Source organism: Scardinius erythrophthalmus, assembly GCF_964197995.2.
Source record: "Scardinius erythrophthalmus genome assembly, chromosome: 25".
Lineage (NCBI taxonomy): Eukaryota > Metazoa > Chordata > Actinopteri > Cypriniformes > Leuciscidae > Scardinius > Scardinius erythrophthalmus.
Window position 1 is genome coordinate 23,483,710 of NC_138245.1, and position 25,805 is coordinate 23,509,514.

Genomic DNA, 25,805 nt, shown 5'->3' on the forward strand with positions numbered 1-25,805 from the left:
AATGAACGAACGAACGCACAGATGCGCGCTGTTGTGGAGCTACTACAGCTGGCAAAAATACTGTTTTAATATGAATCGCGAATACAAAGAAAGATTACACTGGAAATATTGTTACAATTTTAAATGTTGTTGTAATTGTATAACCTTAATTGTATAAAAAAAAAAATATATATATATATATATATATATATATATAAGGATAGATGTAAACAAAATCTTAAAAGGTCATTATAAGCCTTCTCTTTAAATAATTTTATTATGCTTTATTAGTGACACATTTGGGAAGAGAATATATTCCAAATCTGAAAATACAGTATGAGAACAATTAACTGCACAATTACTAGAAATGTTTACCTTGGATATTGTACAATTTGCAAGCAAAATTTGTGGAAAAAAACAACAAACCAGTTATATATTGTCCTTGCATTTTTGTGGCTCATTCACACACCTGAATGAAAGGCTCATTACGTATGCAGCCTCATTATGCGGGCCCCATTGACTCCACAGGTGTGAATCACGCCCACCCGCATATGGCCTTTCCAAACGAAAAGTGTTTTACAAGATTTAAATCAATGTATTGTGTTATGTGAATGATTAGGCAGGATGATTTTCACATAATTTTGAAGAAAAAATTCTAGGCAACGTCATCCATTTGTCAAAAGTCTTATTTACATATATTTAGAATGTGTTTTATGGCATTATTTCAGAAACTTTAGTTTTTTGTTTTTGAAAAAACCATGCATAAACATTATTCTATCAAAAATACAAACATGTACATGCAAGTTGTTCATATATTATGGTAGCCCTGTTTGTGCTAAATAGAGTGAATTTACACCTTTGCCATTAATATGTTTATAAGCAACTGAAAAAAGCACAAATGTCAGGGCATGTCAGAACATCTCAAGGACCCCAAAAACCCCTCAGACCCCAGAGGGTTAACGCATTAAAAATATTTCATGCACTTAATGCAGCATCTGTTTATTTCCTTGCATCCTTTGGCTATAGCAATGAATGTCGACAGCCAGTGATTCATTCAAGTGCTTTTAAACCATTCAAGAGCAAAAAGAGGCAAAAGAGAATTCAATACTGCGCGCTGAACTCAGAACATCCAGACAGACAAGTTTTGGGAACAGACAGTGCACTTGAGCGTACAAAAACACACAAAATGATGTCAAAATGCCTGTTCTGGCTAGTATCCTCATAAGCACAGTATTAAATGAGTTCAAAAGTCTTTAAATCAACGTAAAATGTTGGAAGATAATCGGCTGTGTCAGATCTGCGTCATGTGTGTCACGTCACTTAAAGTGACAGCAGCCTAATTTACCTGCTGCAGTCTGTGCCATTAATGTTAATCTAAGAACAAAAGAAAAAGAGAAAGTCACTCACTACTCCTGATCACTTTTTGGATCATTTACTTACCCTCATTTTGTTCCAGACCTGTTTGAATTTTCTTTCTCTTTTTTTGTGGAACATAAAAGGATACATTCTGAGAAGTGTTTTTGTCTTTATAATTAAAGCTAGTTTGGTTCAATGTTGTGGACCCCACTGACTTTCATTTGTTTTCTGCAAAAGAAAGAAACTGATACAGGTTTGAAATGACATGAAGACAAGTAAATTATATAATTAAAATTTTTGGGCGAACTATTTCTTTAAATTTTAGTTTCTCTGCCAGTAATGCTCTAGTGCCTATTCAAAATATGACTGCTGTCAAGAGCAGCACTCGTTACTTTTGAAGGTTGCAATGTTTAACACCAGACATGACCAAAGTCACCCTCAGAACAAGAGATTTTGAGACATTTTTGTTGCGTGCTGTCACCAAACTGTGCAATGGACAGTGACAAGCTCCAGTCATGTGTCGGGAGCTTCCGCGGAGTGCAGCGATTTGAAGCCTTGACCGAGATGGCGAGTTTATATCAACACTGGTGACAGGTGCTCTGTGATCTTGACAAAGAAAAGGAAATCAGATTTACACTTGCTGTCCAACATAATCCAAATGTGTTGAGGGCCCAATACATTCGCCCTGCCTTAACTCTGCAGATGAACAAGTGACAGATTAGGGAAAAGCTATTTGAGCAAAAAACAAAAGCGCTCTTAATTAATTACACTGATCCTTGGCGATGAAGGGCCAGATGAAGATGAGGTTAAGCTATCAGCAATTAATAGCAAAGCCTCGATGAAGCCTCCTGGATTTAGCTGTAAGTCGGGTTGGGGGTTTTAAAATTCAGCTCAATGCACTGTATACGTGTTTGTATTTACTTGCAGGATATACTGCAGCATAAGAGAGAAAGTGTCGCAGCAGTCCAGCGGAGATGTGAAGGAAAAAGCTTTTAATCCATGCTGTGGCGTCTGTTCTTCACAGACGAGGAGGAAGATGAAATGCAGAACTCACAGAGGGATCGAAAGGAAGCAGAGAGAGAAAAAACGCAAACCTTATATATGCACAGAAAAGATTGCAGAAGGCATAACCCTGTCTGATTTTATGGGAAAAAAATGTCATGCTGACAAAAAACAAAGGAGAAAAAAAGTAGATTCAACAGAGTGCTGCCATGTAAGGGGAAGGGCACCTTTCTCCAAGACATTTCTGATCTATATTTCATGTGCTTTCTGTCTTGGTCTCATGTGTTGAGCATCAGCTTGAGATGTTTTTATTTTTCCTCTTCCTGCTGTAACAGCTTCAAGTCATTGGTGTCATATATCAGTCCCCCTCCAAACGGTACTATAAATAGACTACATCCACACATTCACTATTGCAAGAGATGTCATTGTGCCATCTCGTCAGCAGTCAGTAGTCAATCATTGAGTTATGGAGGTATCACATTAGTTATGGACCACAATTGGTCCACTCTCAAGCAACAGTACGCTAGCACTACTGATAGAATGTGGACAGGAAACAAAACAAGTATGTCCAGACCATGTCAGAACTCACAGTAGTTTTAAAACTCTATACAGATCAACCCTCTATATCAGTCTGAGGGATGCAAACAAAGTGGGAAATTCACTTTTTACCCACCAACCACTGGCTGTTGAATGCCCAATTTTACCAACCATTTGATTTGATGATGAAGATGAAGCTGTAAATAAATACCAAATTATATTATTAAAAAAACAACTTACAAACTGTTCACAAATGTATTCTATGCTTCACAGGCACAACACATGGCCAGAAAATTGGAAGAATCTGCATGCAAACAAGCCACACTGGTTTTTGCTTAAGATCAGTGATGTGTTAAGCTTATTGCTTGAAGCCCAAAGCTGCTTTTAACAACTTGAGCAGCTATTGACAATCAAAGCACAACCATGAGTCACAAAAATAGTATTTAAACTGCAAAAATATCCAAGTTATCCAGGGTTATACTGGGCACATATCCACAACAATAAGCTGAAGAAGGCCCTTGTTTCTGTAGGGCACGCTTCATTGGACAGAACCATGACATGGGTTTAAGTACTATAAAAGAGATTCAGAAAACATTTATCCATTTTCCCCTGTGTTAATCCCAAAAAAGAAAAGTCAAACCTGATACCTCCAAAAAAATCCTTTTTCCAGCATGTCTTCCCACACTTCAAAGCACCCGGTATGGGATCTCCACGGTATTAAAAAAACACTCAAATAAGAGCCATCTTCTCTCCATCCTAATGCTTCATCGGGAAACAGATTTTGTTTCTTTCTCTTCCCACGAGACATCTTTATACTTCTCAGTACTTCTAACGTAGAGCTTTTACAGCTGAAGTGGATTTTTAGTGGAGGGTTTTTAGCATGTTAAGGGATAGTCAGGCTTCTGTAATATCCATGTGAACGCTACCATGCTGGAAACATGAGAAAACCAAACTCCAAATTTCTTTGAAACACAATCTAGCATGTTAAACTTTACAAAGCTAAAAATGGAACTTCACAGTTAGAGCCGTGGCCTGGCAGTTAGCACACATGGCATTTGCCAATTCCATTCCCCTTTTCATCACCTCGGTATCTCTAATCTATTCTCATAAATAAAAATGTCAAACAGGTCAACAAAATGGAGATTTGAAGGATGCAAACATGAAAATCTACAATCTGACTGCCTAAGATGACATGATTTGACAAGGAGTTCAATCAAGGTAGGTTTAACATTAGCATACCATTTAGGAAAGCATATGCAAACAAACGTTGTTCCTCTTCACTTAGTATTGCAGTTCAGGAAAAATGAGTGCCTGTTTGTGCAGTATTACAGGATTTTCGTAAGGTTTAGAAGTGGGTCAGATATTGCCTGGTTGACTGCTTAGGGGTGGGATATAGAGAGCCTAAAGAACCGCGTCAGAAGTGAAACACCTGATAACGGTTATCTCCTCCGCCTAACAAGTCCACCCACCACCAGGCTTACAAAAACGACAGAACTGTGTGTGTGCAGATCAGTTGCTCATGGTGCGATACTACAGAACTTCTATTTTATTATTGGAGACGATGAGTCCCCAACAGCTTTTCTCTTTTGATCTTGGTCTTCAAGTGCCCCCTTTCCAATCCCTGCACCAATGAATGTTCTGCCAAGTGCATCAGATGCCAAAACCTAAAAGTAAGATGTTTGGAGGCCTTGGCACTGGCTAACACATGCTGCCCATGCCCAGTGGTAGTGGTATTGGCAGTTGAGGGGCAAGGTTGGATAGATACTCACAGTAATACAAAAGACATCTCTGCCAGGATGACTTTAAGTCACTCACTTTAAATCCATCTCACCTGCTCAAGAACCTCCTTCTTTTCAACAAGACATAGAAGCACAAGACTTTACTGAAGACAACCATCCATAACCGGACCAAATGTCATACTACCGTTAGATGCATTCGGATCTTATATGTTTGGTGGCAGGATTCTGCCCATATTATATTATACTGACAATGTACAGACAAAAAAATTAAGCAGAGCTAGAAAAATATTACTATAGATCTCAATGACTTTTGAAATCTACTATATTTTGAGTATCAAAAGTATATAATTTGTATAATTATATTATCACAAAGAGTGTTTCTAGTCAAAGAAAAACATTGCAACTGAGAAAAACAAAAAATCCTGAGACTGCATTAAATACAAAAATGTCCATGTGCTTTTAGGATTTTATAAATCTTCATAAATTTCCCAAGCCTGGAATGTACACTTTTAAAATGTACAGATATTTCTAGGTTTTCCAGGAACATTGTTCATAGAATTTTAGAGCACAACTCAATTTACCCCAACCCATATAACAATTCTTGTTAAAGGTGGCTGAAACATTGCAGCTGGTTTTCACAAAGCAATGGCACCCTAAAGTTTGAGACAAGAGAAACACAATTTAAAAAAAACTCCTAAGCAGCTGTGGAAAGAAATGATGTGGAAAAAGTACACCGTCGATCTGTTAGTCAGAGCTCCAAGCTGTTGCAAAAAAACATATGATCAAGCAATTTTTCCAACAGCCTCGACTTCCCATCTATTGGGTTGCAATAATCTTTATTTAATGCAGCTTGATTGATTTATTCTCGGGTGTCCAACAGTCATTAACGTAATTGCATGATCACTTTATAACACCCTCACATGGTGACTGGAGTAATTTGGCAACTATACTCACCATTCAGGGGTAAGTCACCTAACTTCGTTAGGTCTTAAAATCTAGCCCAAAATATCATCTTCCAGACAGTAAAATTGATTTCATTCCTTTTTGACTGACTCTAAAGCCATTTTAGTCTGTCTCTTACCCGAGTTCACTATGTGATATATGAGGAGCTTGCCGCTCTTAACAGCTCCTATTGATCCACAACCTCCCTATCCTACAAGTGTGACTGGAAAGCTTCCATGTCACCTTGTAATTCCACAATCCTGGCAATGTTCCCATAAGATCATCCCATGGTCAGACTCAGTCTGTGGAGGTTGCTTTTGTGGGACTTTAATTTCCTAGCTTAAAAAATGATTGCAAAGTGTACAGCAGTTTCTAAAAGTACTTTGTCTTCCGGAAAGAAACTATAATCTTTTTTTCTGCTCAAGGGAAGTTTCTGAACAGCCTTTGGATGTCAAAGCAGAAAAAAATACATGCTTTTTGTAACTGGTAGTCACTTACCTTCCATTCCTGGGCTTTGGAGGTGAAAACAGGCATGCGATAGGCCAGAAGTGGACACCAAAACTGAGCTTTCGTCTTCCCAAAATCCTCTGCAGAGAACCAACCCGGTGAGTTTTCGTCCCCTGCAAGAGATTATATTTGGCTTAGTTTATTATTCATTCTTCCCTAGCAGATCATGCAGAGTGACATCATCTCATATGTCTATCCAATTATGAAAACAGAGGTATGGCAGTAGTTAAGATGTTTGAGGCTCCCGGTGTGCACTCTCTGAAGATATTTTCAGTATAGGAGACTAATGAGCCTTCACAAGTTTCATTCCTGCAGCAGGTGTCCATCTCAGCATGTGAAGATGCAACCTCCAGGTTTCAATTAATGAAGTCTAAATTCTAGAGGCGTGGGCCACCTAGGTCTTCCCTCACAGCCACTTTGACAGGTATTTACAATTGCAAAGCACAATACATGCCTGCCAGTAACCACTCTCTATAAAAGCAATTCAGTAATTACCTATCATGGCCATCTTACGTTTGCATAAAAAATGTCTTGTTTTTCTGGTCCCCTGCGTCTTTACCAGCGCATCAACTCAAAATTAGCCCCCGAAGCCATGAAAATAGGCTACAAACAAATGCAGTCAGATTGGACTCAGCTCATTTGTTTTCACAGTGTGAAAGGTACGTGACACGGTCTGACGGCCGATGTACCATAGCCATATCAACGTTCAAGTCAGAGTGGGAGACTTAAGGGCCAATTAGCTTGAGGTTAGTCTCACTGTTTCTCAAGAGCTTCAGGATGATTTCTTTCCGATTTCATAGAGGAAGTACAAGCAGCCATAGTGTGACATCTCTGTATATCTGTGCTTTGTGGTCAACAAACTCTTAAGTGGCGTTAACATTTGATTTTGTCTCCATTCTCTCCCCACTAACGATGAGCCCGACTCTTTAAAATCGATGCAATCAATGGCGTACTTCAGAAGGTCAGATTTCTAAAACTTCTACTTCACTTCTCAGATGGACTTCTTTTGCCAGTAAGTACAGTAAGACTATGGATAAGACCACACAAATTCTTAAGATAATTGCGAACACCTTGCAATAATCCCCTTCAATACTTTAAGTCCAGAAATGAGAATGCTTAATCTAATCGTTTTATACAAAGTTGATCCTACTGCTATGGCAAATCTATGCATTATTTATAAAAGTATTAAAAAAGTAATTGAATTTTTTGAAGGACAAAGGGAAAACACAATTTCATCCACATTTTAAGAGAAAATTTGAATGAACTTGATGAACTTTGCCGACGAAAAATAGGATTTCTCCATGCCTTTACAGCCGTGGTCACAATAGATAATTTCTAAAGGAATATTTCTGCATATCTGTTAAAATAGTTTGACTGACAGTCAACCTGGCCAATGAAATCTTGATTTGACTGAGTGAGAGATTTAGAAAAAAGGGTAACACTATATTTTAGGGTCCAAGTCTCACGATTAACTACCGGTAGTTGCTTATTAGCATGCATATTACTAGGATATTGGCTTTTATCAGTACTTATACAGCACATATTAATTCCTTATTCTGCATGACCATATTCTACATCCCTTAATCTAACCCCATACCTAACCTTAACAACTACCTTATTAACTATTAATAAGCAGTATTTAGGAGTTTATTGAGGCAAAAGTCGTAGTTAATAGTTAGTTAAATATTGCATGTCCTAAAACATCAAATGTTGTGGACACAAACAACACTCCTCTTATGGAATGAGTATATATTTTTTGTGATGATGATCATGAAGAACTGAAAAAAGAGACTAGGCCTATTAGTTTTTGCATTCTGCAGTAAACATACGGCCTTCTGTGAGTAATTTGAGGCTAAAAATTGCAATCACTGCTTGTTCTGACAGATTGTTTATACATACAAGTCTGGTCTCATTTATAATTAGTATGTTAAGTTAATTACACATAATGTGACAAAGAGGAAAAACATTGTATACAAACATTGTATCAACAAGGTCTGTCAAATACTATTTAAAATGCCGAAAGAATCCGACAATATCACAATATCACAATATGATTTTAGCATAAAAGTAAATGGTATCCAGGCATGCTATATGGACCCACTAGAATGTCAGCCAGATATAATGAAAGCAAGGCCCTGATGTCTTTAGTCATTTAAAAGCAGAGCCGTGACAGATATTACCTGCTTTTCTTTCGATGTGGCTGTTTATATTTTCACAGCACAATGAAGCACGAAAAGCGAATTCTACTAACTTACAAAAGCATCTAATCCAACCCCCACAACGTCTCCTTTTCATTCGCAATCAGGACCGAATTCACTATATCTTCCTAAATAAAACAGTTATGCCATGATCTCATTCTCATCACAAGTTTGCCCTTTAGAGGGATGCTTGAGGAGCGTAGTTCACTTCTAAATCACTGTAACTGAATTCTAGATGTCAGTCAGCTACTTGTGGGTCATCAGGTTCACTGTTTACCTGCCTTGCACTGCACTCGCATACTGTGACCCTTAAGATAGCTATTAAATTAGTTCATGAAATGTGCTCTTTGCTGATTTGTTTGTCAGAAAAGGTCAATATGCATGTTTCACACACTTTTAGACATTAGTAACTACCTAAGTTTGTCCAAACATGCATCAAACTCTCCGGAGAAGAGTAAACCCTAGCATCGCTGGTTTACTAGGACGCACTGTAGCAATGACATTCAGCCCTTTTGAATTATATTAATAATGAACAATAATTGAAGTTTCACTCTCAATAAATGCAGCGTGGCAAGTTAGATGAGACATCAGCAACATTGAGGCCTGTCTTTTGCCCCTGCATATAGCAAGGGCTAGCACTGCTAATGACTCTGGCATAATGCATTCTGCCTGTGTAAGCTCCCAATATCCTGGCTAACACAATGCGAGGAACAAGCCAGAACTCAGCGGCCAAACACACTCTCTTCACTCCCTCATTAACAATGCAGCAACCATCGTTCTATTCATGTTGTCTAGTAAAACTCAAGCCGCTTAGCAAAGGATAAGCAAACAAGTGTGCACCTCATCAGGGAGACTGGGGTTTAACCAGGGGTTGCTCATTGATAGCCGCTGTCAGAGCGTGAGAGAAAGAGAGACAAAGGAGAAGCAGAAAGTGAGAATGAAGGTGAGAGAATGATGGACAGGAGAGAGGATTTGGGCTCGAGGCAAACGGGTATCTCTACCATGCAGACAATGGATGAGAAACTGGGATAAAATAAAAAGATAAATGTATTTGGAATACATCTACATAGGTAAAAAGCATGCACACACAAACACACACAAAATGATAATAATTGGGGCTGTCAGTTTATTTCAGACAAAAAACTGTTGTAGGCTTTACTATTGCACAAATGTTCTGGTTCAATACGAGAGAAGCTCAGTTGGCAGCATTAGTTGCATATTGTCAATTACCAGAGAAAATGTTTAGCCTCGGCTATTTGTTTTGTTTTTTATAGTGTTTAGAGTAAGGTATTTACAATGGATTACGGTGTCTGGAAAGTTTAAAAGAATGAAAAAATTAAGCTTATATTTGGTTTTGCACTTACATAAAAAAAAAACTCTAAATTTGTTAAATCTGGGGTTTTCAAACAGTGGTCCTGGACCCCTGGAGGAGCTTTTATTACAACATTTATATTGTCACAAATGCAAATACTCCTCCATAATCAAAAACTTTCCTTCTGTAGCACAAAAAGTAGTTTGCATGACATCTCTCCACTCCGGATACATTTTAAAGGGTCATTTCACCCATTTGAACATTGTTTTTTATTTAAAGTGGGTCATATGTGTAGTCGAAATGTAAAATAATTTTTGAATTTGGTGCCTTCGTGACCGAGAAAAGACAAAAAATAACTTCAGAACGCATTTGTATGAAAGACAACAACTCCCACAATGCACCACATTGCACAGCTCCGCAAGCCACTCCCACTAATCCAGAAAGCGCATATCTGCCTATAAGAGAAATCACTCTTCCGTCTACAAGGCTAGCTACCACCAGAGCTTGAAATTCATTTCACATTCACACAAAATGTCTAGTTAGTTGGCGAACTCATATAGTGCATTACTCCTCGTTTGTATTTCTTTTGAAAAGGTGAATTATTGCATGGTACCTGGATGTTCAGTCAGAACATATGCGGTGCGAAACTAGGATAGTTCACAACACAAACGTCCGTGTCCTCGTCTGATTCAGAGATTTCGTCCAGGAGAAATTGTCATCGTTGAAATTCTTTGCCGCAGACGGACTCTATCTCTGTGTTCATAGCGGTTCGTTGCTGCATAGTGAGATCACCGGCGCCACCAGTCCGCCCTAACTCGAGCCAGTCCGGGCTCCTCGTCCGCGGCAGGCAGGTCTTCTGCCTCGGCTGCTCTTCGCTATAATGCGGCTTGTAAAGGTAGCCACAAACACCTGATTCAAGCATCAGACTTCCGAAATCCTCTTCCTCTAGTCTATATCATATTGAGCACTCTCCTCCGCTATTGTCATAACTGTACATCTGTCTCCACAGCGCCTGTTAGCTTAGCTTCAAACAAGATGGAGGATATTGCTTTCAGTTTCAGAGAGTAAAGTCCCACCCACTGATCTGTAATAGGTCTGTAGCGTGAGCGCGCCCCACCCTGGGAAAGATGAGAAACTAGTGTCTGTAGTCTCAACAGAAATCCCCCCCTCTAACACTTCCTCCTACAATGACGCAAAATGACGATTTTTGCGTCATTGTAGGAGGAAGTGTAAGAGGTAAATAACAGATTTCTCCCGTCTCAGGGGAAAATGAGAGAGTGTTGCACGACCATTCAATAGAATGACTGGGTTTCTAACAATGCAAAGCTTAATGCAAATGGGTGAAGTGTCCCTTTAAGTACTTTGTCCCACAACTTAGGAATGTATTGTGCCATTCTTAAGGTTCACACAACCACCTAAAAGAAGCACCCAAACTATTAGTGCCCTTGTGTAGCTTTTTTCCTCAAACATCCATATTGCTATTTAGTACCATAAATGCATAATTGAAAACATTCATCAGAATGGCCCAGCAAACCGGCACAAAGCGAGGCTGTGAATAGCTGAACCACCGGCCTTGATGGGTACTAATACTGCTTTCATTAGAGGTTTGCTGCCTTGACTCTTTGAGAGAACAAGCAGGCACAACTATTTAGGACAAAATGTGAAAACACCATTTTTAATTAACAGCTATGTACTCCAAAAGAATACACTGAGCTTCATCTAACTTGTTTGTCACTTACAATAATAGCTGGTAACCACTCATGGACCTTACAGTTTTTTCCAGAAGAAGCTTAGCAAATATACAGAAGCATCACATAATAGGGATTTAAATTTTAATTATGCTTTGGCATTATCGACTAACAGCTGTGGGCTTTAAATCTACTGTGATGATTAATTACAAAGCAGGCCAATCTATAAGCACTTTGACAAAAGCAGCAAAGATATAGTCGAATCAAAAGAGTTCACAGGATGTTGCTCAACACTTCAGGGATCAATGTTGAGCAGCACAATTGTTTATTGAATTCCAATTATAGTGTATTTACAAATCATAAAAAATCTACTTTTTTTTATGAATGTATAACAGCATGGCTTAATGCGGTTATAGATTCACATTAGAAGAAAAAAAAAGTATATTTGTATATGCTTTATGATTTCTAAATAATATTAATTTAATTCAACAATTGGATAAATAAAGAGAGAATAAAACAATGATCCTGTTGCTTGGGTTTTGACTACAGTTCCAGCAGATTAAATCATAAGACAAATCGAGAAATAGAATCAAATGTGTACTACAGGTACACAAAGAGTAAAAAGACACAATCCATTAATAAACACTTTAGTCAGTCGTTTGGAAGCATAAGACTGAATGCTGAATAGTTACAAAAGATTCTTTGTGTGCCGTAACCGCATTAGAATACACAAGGAGTGAACAATGCCTTTCATGCCTTTTCTTTCACTTTAGCATGAGCTTTTTTTCCATATGCTGTTTTCCTAGGAACCATCAATGGGTTTCAGAAAGTGCTTTGAAGGAAAGCTCCCTAACTTGGTCACATTTGAAGGTGGTGGGGTTGGGGGGGATCAGTTCCTATGACATCCATTGACGTTAGTTCTTGCTTGCCAGGTTGCTGAGCCGTATAGTGAAAGAAAAGACAGGTTAAGGACACTAGCACCTCACAGATTGGTTCTAAAAGTCCTCTCTTCTGTCATTATGTAGCCGTGCCAGACAGACCACGGCAGTGATCACTGATCAGGAGCGAGAGGAGATGGAGTGTGTCACTCAGGTGGAGTGGGGTAAACTACCACATGCTTCCCCTCCTCAGATATGCACACACATCCTAAACTCCACCTGGAGGTATCAAACAGTGTTTATCATAACGTGACTGATCTAAACAATAGGTTTACAAATGATTTCCCACTCTTCTTTTCTGTGTTTAATTTAGAATGCTTTGCTAATGTCAGTCACATCCTCTTGTTCTTTATCTACCACTATCACACATTGAGTAGTTACACGCATAGAGAATTTACCTTCATATAAGTTTTTCCATATCTCTCCAGCTGTTTCACATACTTTTTCTTTCCAAACTTTCTTCCTTCAGCTGTGACCAATCTGCCTTCACTGTAAAAAAATTCTAGCCTCTCCAAGTCAAAATTTTCTAGTGACTGATAACATCTAAATTTTTAAATTGGCCCAAGTGCAATTCTTGTTGCAATAGTCTGTTAACATTGGCTCAATGAGAAATAATACATCAGACTAATTGACAAATTTAGATGTAACCAGTCACTAGAAAATTTGACTTGGGGATGTAATTTTTTTTTTTTTTACAGTGTTCTTTTGTGTGTGTGTGTGTGTGTGTGTGTGTGTGTGTTCATGTACTTACAACTGACAATATAAGCTGCCACAAGTCCAGTAATGAGAAAGCTACTTTGAAACTAGTATACCAAGCATGTAAGTCATTATTTAATATTTAACTACAAGCCACCCCCCCCCCCCCCAAAAAAAAGAAAAAGAAAAAAAAATTATGGTTAAATGCTCTAAATCTATGTAGTAATGAATATTCATGTATACATACATACATACGGAAAGCTATGACGCGGTCTCAGACTGAGTACAGAAGCGAAATGAAATTGAGCGGAAGTACAAAGTCTGACGTAGTCAGGCTAATGGTCCCCCCCAGTGGCTAGAAATTGTGATAGATGTAAACCAAGCCCTGGGTTTCCTGCTTCGCCTTTGAGAAAATTAAAGCTCAGACAGGCGAATCTGGAATCTTCCCCTTATGTCGTCATAAGGGGAAAGGTTACCTCCCCTTTCTCTGCTTTGCCCGCAAAGAGAATTTGGCCCGCCCATGATAAAATGAGCTACGCGAGCGCGATATTGTTTTTTACTCGAGACATCATGGCTTGCAAACGAGCAAAGCATGGCAGTTGCTCAGTGTTTGGATGTTCAAATGAACACAAAAGTATTTTTTTAGTTCCTTCATCCGAGCCTCTGAAGAACCAGTGGGATATGTGAATTTCTGATGTGTAATTGTTCAAGTTCAGACAGATCAGTGCATCAGTAAATCAAGCCAGTGACTAAAATATAAACTTCACATCGTTTCTCTTAGTAGGATGAAATTAAACTGTGATTAAAATATATACAGAAAGCGATCAAAGAATAATCCCTTTCCAATCGCCCAAGCTGTCAATCACACAGCACGAGTTTATCTGGACCCTTATAAGCCAAAACTCATTATGAAATCAATGACGCTGTTATACTGCACATCGAAGCTCTTACAGTATTTACATCATGTTTGCATTGGTGAAAGCATAAGTGAGAGTGCAGAAACTGCGTTGCAATGATAAGATCTTCATTCAGGCAATCAACAGACTGTCATCTGCTCAGTGCTCATCACTGCAACCTTTTAAGTGATGGGAATAGATCTAAATACTTTAGATCTAAATACTTTAGATGCATATAATATTGCTATTTCATATGCAAGCATGTCAGCCAATCACAGCAGTGAGCATTTACACTGAAGTCTCACAGCAGACACGCCCCTTCAAACAGAGCGTTCAAACCAGAGGCTAAAATCAGGCTAGGAAAAATGCCTTTTATTTCTAAATTATAACAAATTTTGATCTAAAAACATACTAACATTATAAGGGCATCCCAGGAAACATTATAAAATAATGAAATAATCCATGCAATGGGACCTTTAACATATTCAAATATTTGAATGTATTTTATGAAATATCACAGTGGTTATATAATTTATTATATAATAAGTAAAATATAGTTTTAATATATAATTTATATTACAACATAATATATCATATATATCATATACAGTATAACTATATAGACAATACATAATGAATAATATATTATATAAACGTGTACTAATATATATATATAGTTATAAATCTGTGAACATGCAACAAGGGAGCATTTGGAAAAAGAACCCGGTATTTTCTCTGCACCACATGACGTTGTCGTGGCAATCTCTGAACCACATCTTCATAATTAATGGAACCCTCAGGACACACTCATCCACAGTCATGTTGAAGTTCTCGATCTCACGCCCCATGAGTTCCCAGCATGCAGCCACAATATCACAAACACTGTTTTCTGACAGCATGTTTTTTATAGATACAAGCATATGTTACCCATTGCAGAACCTTGTTAATGGCCCTCCTAACAGACAAAACAGCTGCATTTTATATCACACAAAAGTTGCACATCAAAGCAGGACTTGTAGCGGAGAACAGTTGGGATGGAAGACTCAGGAAAGACCCTATGCAGATTGTTGAAAAGGATCAATACGTGTCAAAGAGGATACAGGGGATGGATGAACATAGGGATTGATAACACAAGGAAGTGGGCTGGGTTTTAATACAATGCCAGATGTGTTATGAAGGGTCTCAAATGACCACAATCAAAGGTTTTTTGTTTGCACACATCCGACCCACACGTCCTCAAAGGATGTAAGAGAGCTCGGTAACAACAGGCCACCCATGAAATTGCACCAGCATTTCTGTTATTGTAATTTCATTTGGCTAAACGAGCAATGTGTGGGTGTAATGAAATTAGGGTGTAACTGACATCTTCAGCAGGCTAGATAACGACCATCGGCACAAAACGCTTGGAATGTTTTGACATGATTCTAAGAAATACATATCATTTCTGCACATTCCAAATGTGACATGTTATGACTCTGCAAAGTGAAGTGCGAGTTGTGAATTAAATCTTATTTTTGCGATGGATTTTTCCAAGAAAAAGCAAGAAAGCAAACCGGGGAATGCACAAAAAGCCAAATGGCTTCTTGAAACAAACAAAAAGTTTCCAGTGAAAAAGGCTCTCAGAAATGTTTGTTATTCTCTCTCGGTTGCTATCTAGCTTGTTTTTTTTTAGTTTTTTTTTTTTAGGGATGTTGCCACTTACGCTGCCAACATCCACTTAGTGTCAGCCGAGATTGCTATTTGCCTATTGCCATAAAGCTCTTTTCAATAACAGCTCACAAATAGCCATAGGCAGCATATGTAAGGCAATTATTGTTGTTTTGAAACCAAGACAAAACACAGCAAAACTTGAAACAATTTACCATTTCTAGCATTTAGAATGATTAGAAATAAGAGGTAAAAACAGGTTCCAGTCAAGGCTCTTGCAGATCTTGGCTCAAAAACATAGCTCAGGTTCACCCTATTCCTGCTTATTTCTCTGTTTTTCCATCAAGTAGGATGGTGTAAACTTTGATCATGCCCCTCATGAAGTAAAACCATTTTTTTGTTTTTGTTAAACTTCAGCTGGTGTGGAAAAACCGCAAAAGCAGGGCACTGAGAAGTCAGACTCCCATCAGTCACTAGTTTTGATGCATCTGTAACTATCCAGGCTTGGGAGGGTTACTTTAAAAATGTATTCCGTTACAGTTACAAATTACTTCCTAAAAAAAGTATTCAGTAACGTAATCCAAGTACTATAATATGAAAGTAATGTAACTGATTACTTTTGGATTACTTCAAGGTCACGTATATAAATAAAGTCAAGCAAGAAGAAATAATAAACAAACAAAAAAAAAAATAAACTTTTATTTATTAAGAATTTGGTCCAGTGTACAATATTTGCAAAATATACACACAGGCCTGAATATATATATTTATGTAAAGGGCTATACAGACATCTAGTGGCTAATGTATGGTATTACAGATTATTTTGTTTTATTTTTAACTAATTTTTAACTAAAAAATAAAAACACAACATTTAGTTGTGTAAAACAGTTTATTTTAAAATAGGCCTACATGTTGACTAAAGCCGTGATCTTTCTTAATTTGCCTGACTGAACTTGGGGCGTTGGCAGTGGGAGTTCCCCTACGTTACCTAGACAGCGAACATCCCGATCCCGTTACGTGAGAAAAGATTAAGAAAGGACATTTTGGGTACTAAAAAAGCTACTCTCCTAATTTCTACAAAATAGCAGTGGGATTTCCATGAATTAAAAGCGATTTTACCCGCAGGCAGCATCGTTTCTACTAGCAGCAGTGATTCAATCTGCGTCTGAGGAGATTGTAGAAAGCTGTTATTTGCGCATGCACCAGCGCGTGGCACACGTGAGTTATTACTGGCAACAGAACCAGGAACTACTGTATAATCAAGCAGCGCTTAATATAGTGTTATTAGGCCAAAATACTTATTTATTTAGTTTCAAATGAAACCATTGTAATCCTGAAAGTATTCCCCCTTTTTTCAAAATGTAACTATAATCTGATTACAACGTTTTTTGACGTAACTGTAACGCATTACAGTTATTGGATTTTTGTATCCTGATTACATAACGCCGTTACGTGTATTCCGTTACTCCCCAACCCTGTAACTATCCACACCTCTGACCCGGTCTGCAGACTGACAGAAACACTCTGCCCAAGTATTTCGTGCATGGCATCAATGAAACGAAACAATCCAAGATGCTAGATTTGAGTTGTCTTACAACATTCAATTCAAGCACAGACTTTATCACAACTTACAACAATCTGGGTGCCTCACTGTGGTCATTTCAATAAAGCATATTTACTACCTCAATAGCTTAATGCACCTTGACCCTGATAGCAACATTTAACACATTAATACCCAAATGTTTTTAATGCACAATCATATGAACATAATGTGCAGTTGTTTTGCAACAGAAACCTACACAAAAGTGAGGCTTTGCCCACCACAAGTTGCCAGATGCATTTCTGACTAAAAACTCCTATTGTATTTTTATATCATAAAAGTTGACTTCCTTGGGAAGACTATAGCCACTTTTATGATATTAAAATACCATAGTCTAGATTAATTCAAATTAAAACATAAATCGGTTTAAATGCTACTAGAAGCATCACAAAATTATGAATGTACAGGATGAAAAATAATTTTGAGATATGTTAAAGATTTCATTTTTAAGTGTTACTGAATTATTAGTGTTTTTAAAGCCTAATTTCTTAGAACACTAGATGTAAAAAAAAAAAAAAAATGGAAAATAAGCATGCTCAATTAAAGGCAGGGTAGGTAGGATTTTTCTAAAAAAAAAACATTCCAAATTTGTTTAAACTGTCTTTATATACCAATACATAATTAAAATGTAAGTACTCTGAGTGTCTGTAGACCTCTCACGACTGTTGTAAACACAGCTAATTATTTCCATTCACTCCACCCCCTCCCTTCTGAGCTCCTTCCAAAGCCACGCCCCCAAAACACATGAACGCGCAGGCTCAGCTGGAAGACGCATTTATTTACCTGAGACGAGTGGAGAGGAAAGAGCGCAGTGCATGCAGTGACATCATGTCAGAATCACATGTAATAAAATACCTAACTTTATCACTATGAATATAAACAAATAAGATTTCTTTTAGTACTCACTATCAGGCTAGCATATCGATACTGGTAAAGTTTAAAATATAGCCTACTTTGTTTGATTCGGTAACGAGCTATATTTATAGGTAACGAGCTATATTTATAAGGCAAAGCTAAAAACAGGTTGTATTGATACACGTTTTCCCATTACCATCAGTTACACTGTGATGAAGGTGAATTCGTGTAAGATTCATAACATATACGGTGTTTTGCATGTAAGAGTTTCCATGATGAAAACATTGTTGACTCTGATGAGGACTAACGTTACACTCCGGTGACAAGTACCGCATCGTCGGTTTGAGGACAGGTCCGGGGTCGAGGGCGAAGCAGAGGAGGTCGTTCAAGAGTGCAGGCAACCAGGGTCCGAGGAAGTAGTTTTTGGCTTGTTTGCCTTCGCTGACTGCATATGCAGGTGCTTTGAATTTTGAATGCTCTTTCTCTGCCATAATTTTACTCTTCGTAGGTTCCGCGCCTCTCTTGCACTCCTCAAATCAAACGGGTGTGCGCGCATATGGGCAGATCTAGCAACAGGGGTGGTAGCCATGGTTGCGAGAGTGAGTGACAGTCACCCAAACCAATCAATTGTTTCGTCCCGAATGGAAATAATGAGCTGTGTTTATTGCAGATTAAAAGGTCTACAGTCACTCGATTTTTATACTCTCTTTTTCAGAGCACTTACATTTTAATTATGTATTGGTATATAAAGACAGTTTAAACAAATTTGAAAAAAAGTTTTTTATAAAAATCCTACCTACCCTACCTTTAAATATCCAATAACTGTCACCCCCCTTTTTGAGTGTAGATGTGAAAATGCAATCCAAACTATCCAAACTTAAATAAGAATTTTAGTGTAAAACAAATGTACTGTATTAAAATTTTTATTTTGATGGCCCCCTTTGAACATTCTGTTGACTGTAAGAAAAGTTGCACCTAACTCTCATTAGAGTATTAGTAGACTGTCTGCTTAATCTGCTAACACTTCATCGTGATGCTCCCTTAACAGACATTCTACTGACTATAAGTAACATTGCAAGTACATGTCAACTTATTCTAACCCTAACCCTACAACTCTGCTAATATTATACTAACACTCTAATGAGAGTTAGTAGACAGGTAGGTGCAACTTTACTCATAGTCAACAGAATGTGTAAAAGGGACCAAATAAATGTCAAAATAAAGTGTAATCAACATTTTTTTACTTTATACTAAATATTTTTACTCTAAAATTGCTATAAAATCAAAGCCATATGTCTAACCAAGTTGTGTTCCAAATTTGAAGTTGACATCGCAAAAACTGAAGTTCCTATGATATATTGTTATACCAAAAGGTTTAGGCTATTTCTATTAGCTTGTGATAGGAGGAGGAGGAATGACTTCTTCAGGGAGTTAGAGATGATGTGGCTGAATATATATATATCTTTGCCCTAAGGTTAAAGCATATTAAAATGGTTTATGCATTGATAAGACCAAAATAAAACATGGCTGCACTCTGATTTACCATTGATGTGACAAACAGAAAACAAGTCAAGAAGTCACAACTGTGTAAAGCAAAGAGATTTTGAAATTGTATTTTATAATCAGTTATTTTACTGCATGCAGTTATCTGGTCAGAATAAACATCCACAACAAAACACCCATTTGCTATTAGATTTATATTAGAAATTAATTGATATTAGAAATAATAATAATATATTTCAATACATTATTATTAATTAATTGTATTTAGATTTTAATAATCATAGTCAATGCTTCAGATCAAAAGGCCTAAAGTCATGGGTTAGTGGAGGATATAATTCAAACTCACTCAGTGCTATCTTCGCTAGGTGGAACCGGTTGACCCAGGAGATCTTGCTGACAGGGCTTGGTGTGTTGAAGACCACAGTGAAGCTTACAGGACGCCCAGACCTACAGTACATGAGAAAAACATTGGACAGGTGGTGAGATACATTGATCTATCCAACATGGGCTCATTGCTATGGCCCTTTGAGGAAGATAATCTTGTAAAATTTCCATAAAACACATCACAACATGGTGGCACCTTAATTATCAGTATTAATAATACAGTAAAATAGTTTTGCTGCAGTGCACCAAGGAGCCCTGGGGAGAGCAGCTGCCACTCTCCCCAATACAGCTTGATCTCAAGCTGAGTCTGGATCTGTGTGCAGAGTTTTATTAATCAAATTATTTAATTATTTATTTTTCATGAAGTCTGTGCTTAGAGGAGGAAAAAGCAGACAGTAGAGAAGGAGAAATGGAGATCCCCACAATTACACACATGATAATTTTTTCTTAATTAAATCAAAAAGCCAGTACGAAGATCTGAGATCTGTGGATGTGGTGGCATGGAGGGTTATGTAGGGAAGGATGGAGAGTGTCAGGCCTGTGAGCTTGCTGAGTTCATCTGCATTCTGAGCCAAGATGTTTAGCCAGGTTAATGGACCAGAACTTTTCAGCAATTCCTTCTACAAGGGGGGAATGAGCGAGCATGACTGAGCACAGTGTACTTCTAGATGGGATGAGGTTCTTAATATGAGTTATTGAAGGAGATTGGCCACAAGAAATCGATCTGGAGTTGACTTTGAAGATTGACAGTTTAAAATTGAAAATGTGATTCAATTTCTGGATTCGATCATTATAAATTCTGTTATCTGAATCTCAGATACACCCATATTAGGGGAAAGAACAGTTGTGCTCATAAGCTCATAAGTGCACACCTTTTGCAGAAGTCGTCAAAAAGCTATTTATAAATGCTTCAGAAATAATAAATATCTAAAACAAAAACTATGTATATCAGGGATGTCGATCTAACGAAACGATTCGGTGCGATTATGGAAAAAATAATGCGTTAAAAGACCCAGCCTCGGCCTAGACATGTATGTCATCTTACATTGCATGCAGTTTGTTTACGAACATGATGCAGAGCAACAACTGACTGCATGATGAATGTAGTTAAAAAAAACACACAAAAATTTAAGATATGAGGGCAAAAAATGTCCCTCTATGGGTTTTGTCTTATATTTATATCATATGATATAGTTTAGCAATATCACACGAGCAAGAGTGCTGTTTTCCTCCCAAATATCTGCATGATTGTAAATGTGATTTTGATTTTATACAACAGTTCAATAAAGAAATTAATATTGAGTTACATTTCAGACACGCTATTGTCAGTATTGTTTGTTTTTGCTCAATTTTGCCAATGAAAATAGTTCCAAACAAAGCCACAGTGAGTGTACTGTTGTGCATCTTCGAGCAGCCGTGTTTCATTACTGAATGAATCTGAGGGTTTTTCACTCGCCTTAACAGAGCTGTCCAGGCCTTCAATGAGTCAGGAACCCATTCGACACTTGTAAAAATACTTTGACTTCATTTCTAACACTTTGCCTGCTAAAGAGAGTCTCTCAGCAAAGGCTCAGGGACACGGAAAGCAATTCACATTCAAACATCATTAGAAGGTAATTGACTGGAGAATATGATGACGCCTGCCTTGGCTACTGTCACACCAGCAGCCTCTGCCTGCTCTGCATTCAATCCAGGCGAGAGAGAGAGAGAGAGAGAGAGAGAGAGAGAGAGAGAGAGAGAGAGAGAGAGAGAGAGAGAGAGAGAGAGAGAGAGAGAGAGAGAGAGAGAGAGAGAGAGAGAGAGAGAGAGAGAGAGAGAGAGAGAGAGAGAGAGAGAGAGAGAGAGAGAGAGAGAGAGAGAGAGAGAGAGAGAGAGAGAGAGAGAGAGAGAAAAGCATGAAGTGCAAAGACACATATATAGAAGAATGAAATGAAACCTTCGAAGATGCTCAGAGATAAAGAGAGTGAATTCCGACTGAAATTCATGTGGTGCCTGGCTCCTTCCCAGAATGGCAAACGCAAACAACAACTCACAGATATTTCCTTCACTCAGCACAATGGTTTCACTTGGAAAAATAAGCAAAAAGAGGTGGGATGGGGGAGAGCTGTTTTTCCAGAGCAGAGTAAGTGCGCTCCATGCTTAATTTGATTCCCGGGATAAAGCTGGGCTCCCACATTGGTCTAAACATGATAAACAGAAAGGCCCTGGGTTCCTCCAGCTGGCTGATTGAAAATCTGGGTGGTTGCGAGAAGGTGTGCGAGTTTGTGTGTCTCTGTGCGGCCTGAATGAAGAAACAGCAGAGGAGGCAGACTCCCAGGCAGAAAGGGCAGAATGGAGAGCAGACAACGGACTGATTTATGGCTGCAGGTCAGTGCTGTGGCATGTGTGTGACACTAATGCAGAATGACAGGACAGATGGTGCAATGGAAGCAAGACACTCAGCTCTTCTTTGTGCCGATTGGAGGTGACTGTAAATCACAGAGGAAGTGGCTTTGGAGAAAGCACTCTATAAGCTCTATAAACCCTATGCCCATTAATACAAGATCAATTAACCTGTCAATTTCACACTTAACCCTGGGTTAACATCTTTTTAAAACAAGGTTAGGCTTTTTAAACTCAAGCAAAGTTTCACACAAGTGGGTTAGCACTCCTTTGAAGTTGTAAAGCCACTGACAACCAATCATAAATTGTATCAGTGCTTACCTTATTAAATATGCATGTGCTTTCAAACTTTGTTTAATTTCAGCATTTAAAACAGTGAAAGCAAATGCATTAACTGGAGTAATAATCATTATTGTGGCTTTTTTTGAGATTTTTGTAGAGTGTTGTAGAAGATGGAGTCTTGCTTACCTTATTAAATATTCATGTAATTTCACTTAGTTTAAAATCAGCTTATAAGTGAAACAGTGAAAGCAAATGCATTAACTGGAGTAATTATCATTATTGTAGCTTTTTTTTAGAGATTTGTCTAGTGTGTTTTAGAGGATGGAATCTATGTGCCAATCTGTATTTGTCCAATCAATGTTACTAACCGCATGAATATGCAAATTCCTGAAACTCAAACAGGCAGTAGCACCACCAAGGTCATGGGTTTGATTCCCAGGGAATGTGTATGATAAAATGGAAGTGATAAAATGTACACTTTTAATCAGTAGCAGCTCCTGACTGTAAATTTAGGTAGATTCTGGGTCTTAGCATTAGTTTATGATAAACATTTTGTAAGCTTTATATGCTGAACACATGCAAAACACTTTTGGCAGAGGTTGCATTATTCAGCCTGAGGGTGGCGCTCTAATGTTGATTGACAGGCTTTAAGTACACATGAGACACACAGAGAATGCAAAAAAAAGAAAGAAAAGAAAGTCATGTCTATTCTTAAATCAAACACAAAAGAACACAACAGAACTATAAATGCTAATGGCTATTCACATGAGCATGTTTAAAGGATTTATAGTTTAATTCATTTGATACTACTCCACATACTGTATGACAGACATGCCAAATTGTTACTGACCTGATGCAGACTAATACACATAGGCTGAATCCGAAATCACCCCCTAAACAACCAGTCACTAGGGCTGCACGATTTGGGCAAAATGTCATATTGCGATAATTGAGGTCAATATTGCGATTGCGATATAATAAACAAATGGTTTCATGAGTCAACTTGCTTGGTTCTCAAGGAAAATAAATGCACACACAGATTAGTGATAATCTGCCTAAAGAAAAAAGTTATTTAGTCAAGAGCAGTGAGTGTTTTTCTCTGTTCCCTTTGTTCTTTGATTAACTTTAGCGACAGATATAATTAGTGGCTACTGTGTACTGTCCCTTTAAGACCAGCCGCTGCTGTCTGAGACGTGGATCTCACACGCGCCTCATTCACTCCTGAGTCATCACAACTCTTCACGTTCATCATAAGACTACGCTTATGTTATGAAGATACTCGACAAAAAGACATTTTGGCATAATTGTGTGTTATTGTTCGTTCAAGCTCGAAAGAGAGCTGTATTCTGGCATGCTGTTTTGTGCGCACGCACGGTATTAACGCGAGTCTTTCTGTGTGTCACAGTCAGGACATTCACAGGCAGCGCGTTCTTTTTTGTCTTATCGCGCATGAATGGTTTAAAACCATTTGCATGAATAAGAGCGGGATCATGTAACACTAGCCAAAGGATGCCAAAAATTAACAGATGCTGCGTTAATTGCCTTAACAGCGCTAATTTATTTAATATAAAATCGCAGCATTTTGCGTCATATAATCGCGTAGGCTTGACATCGCGATTGCGATGATTAATCGTGCAGCACTACCAGTCACTACCAGATAGAATGAGTGCACTCTATAACGTCAACTATGCCCAGCAGGCACCGGATGTCAATATGACGTCAGATTGATTTGGATTTTGGTAGGAAATGAAAATTGGGTTGACGTCAGAACTCAACGTCAGATTGATGATTGATTCAAAACAGAAACGGCCATTCACTGCCATTATTAAGCTTGGAAGAGCCAGGACATTTTTTTTATATAACTACGATTGTATTCGTCTGAAAGAAGAATGTCATATACACCTAGGATGACTTGAGGATGTTTAATTTCAGGTGGGAAAATCCCACTAGACACAACATAAAAAAATGTATATGGCTAAAAAGCTAATTTAAATACAGTGCATGAAATATATCTCAGAAGACCTAGAAGAAAAACATTCTAGTATGAAAAAAAAAACCTCGGTTTCAGGCATCTGTGTCTACTACATTCATTTTTGTTCTCAATCAATCCGCCATGTTTTTTGTCAATGTGTAATAGGCAGGACACGTAGGCGCACACACACACGGATTTGCAGCAAGTTGAATGGGTGATGTTAATTATCCTGTTTCCTGAATGTGCATCAGCCTCCATGGCAGCGCTTTGAAATTCCATGTGTCACCATCCCTTTTGCCGCTTGCTGAGAGGAGTTATCTGAAGGTAGAAAAGGCTCCTAGACTAACAGCAGGTGAAAAACAAAGAACAGGGGGTGCAAGCTGGGAACTGCCGCTCTCCCTGGGTCTGTATGCGTGTGTTTGTTAAGAAAGAAGGATAGGTAAAGAAAGAGCGGATTTGTGTATGTGTACCAAAGAGAGAAAGAGATGGTTTGAATTAGTTTTGTTTTCTTCTCTGCCTCTCTGTGATCATGTTCTCCTTTTTTCCTTAACAGGATCTTTTTGGCCTTGTTGCCAAAAAGTTTATTTATAGACCAGTGGAGAGATGAGAGTAAATTATGGGGAAAGAGGGCGAAACCAAATCAGGAAATGTTATGAGCCGGATTCAATTAACATCAGCCAAATGAGCACTAAAGCTCTGACAGCTCTATTCAGTTCCATTCCCTTCTATTCTATTCTGGTTCCTTAGTGGTTCCATTAATTATTATTTAAAAACTTTTGAGGAGCAAATGTTTGGAAAAAACTAAATGAAAATCTTACAGTCTTTACTGCCCTTAGAAGTTTTTTGCCAAATGTCAACAATTTTTTCAGGAATCTGACTACACTGGCCATGCTGTACATTTTTGATTAACTAAAAAGAATCTGCTCATAAAATCTATTTGAATTTATTTTAAATTCAGAACACATTTGTGATTCACTAAAAGGACCTGCAATGGCGGCTCATAAAATCATTAGTTCAGGGCTCAGACACTGGCCGTGCTGTATGTTTTTTGATTCACTAAACATAATGGGCTCACAAAAGTCATTCATTCGGGAATCAAATTTCACTGGTGATGCTGTAGGTTTTTGATGCACTAAAAAGAATCAGTTCATAAAAGCTATTTGGAATTCAGACTTCACTATAAGCTAGATTCAGATCGGACACCACTTGCAGCGCTGTATGTTTTTGATTCACTAAAAAGTGCAGACTCAAATCAAATCAAATCAAATTACGCTGGTCGTGCTGTTTTTGATTCACTAAAAACAAATTGCTTATCAGAGTCATTAATTCAGGATAAAAATTACACAGTTTGTGCTGTAAAAAGAATCAGCTCATAAAAGCTATTTGGAAT

At 38.0% G+C, this 25,805-nt stretch overlaps 1 protein-coding gene across 1 annotated transcript in view; it reads right to left on the reverse strand.

The window, feature by feature from the left end:
- The window catches only part of arhgef10la (Rho guanine nucleotide exchange factor (GEF) 10-like a), a 120,363-nt gene that overhangs the window by 35,040 nt on the left and 59,518 nt on the right, over positions 1-25,805 (reverse strand). The window contains exons 19-20 of the mRNA XM_081357683.1: positions 19,742-19,842; positions 6,054-6,175 (exon numbers count right to left, since the gene is read on the reverse strand). Coding sequence (XP_081213809.1) covers positions 6,054-6,175; positions 19,742-19,842 — 223 coding nt within the window. The remainder of the gene's footprint in view (positions 1-6,053; positions 6,176-19,741; positions 19,843-25,805) is intronic.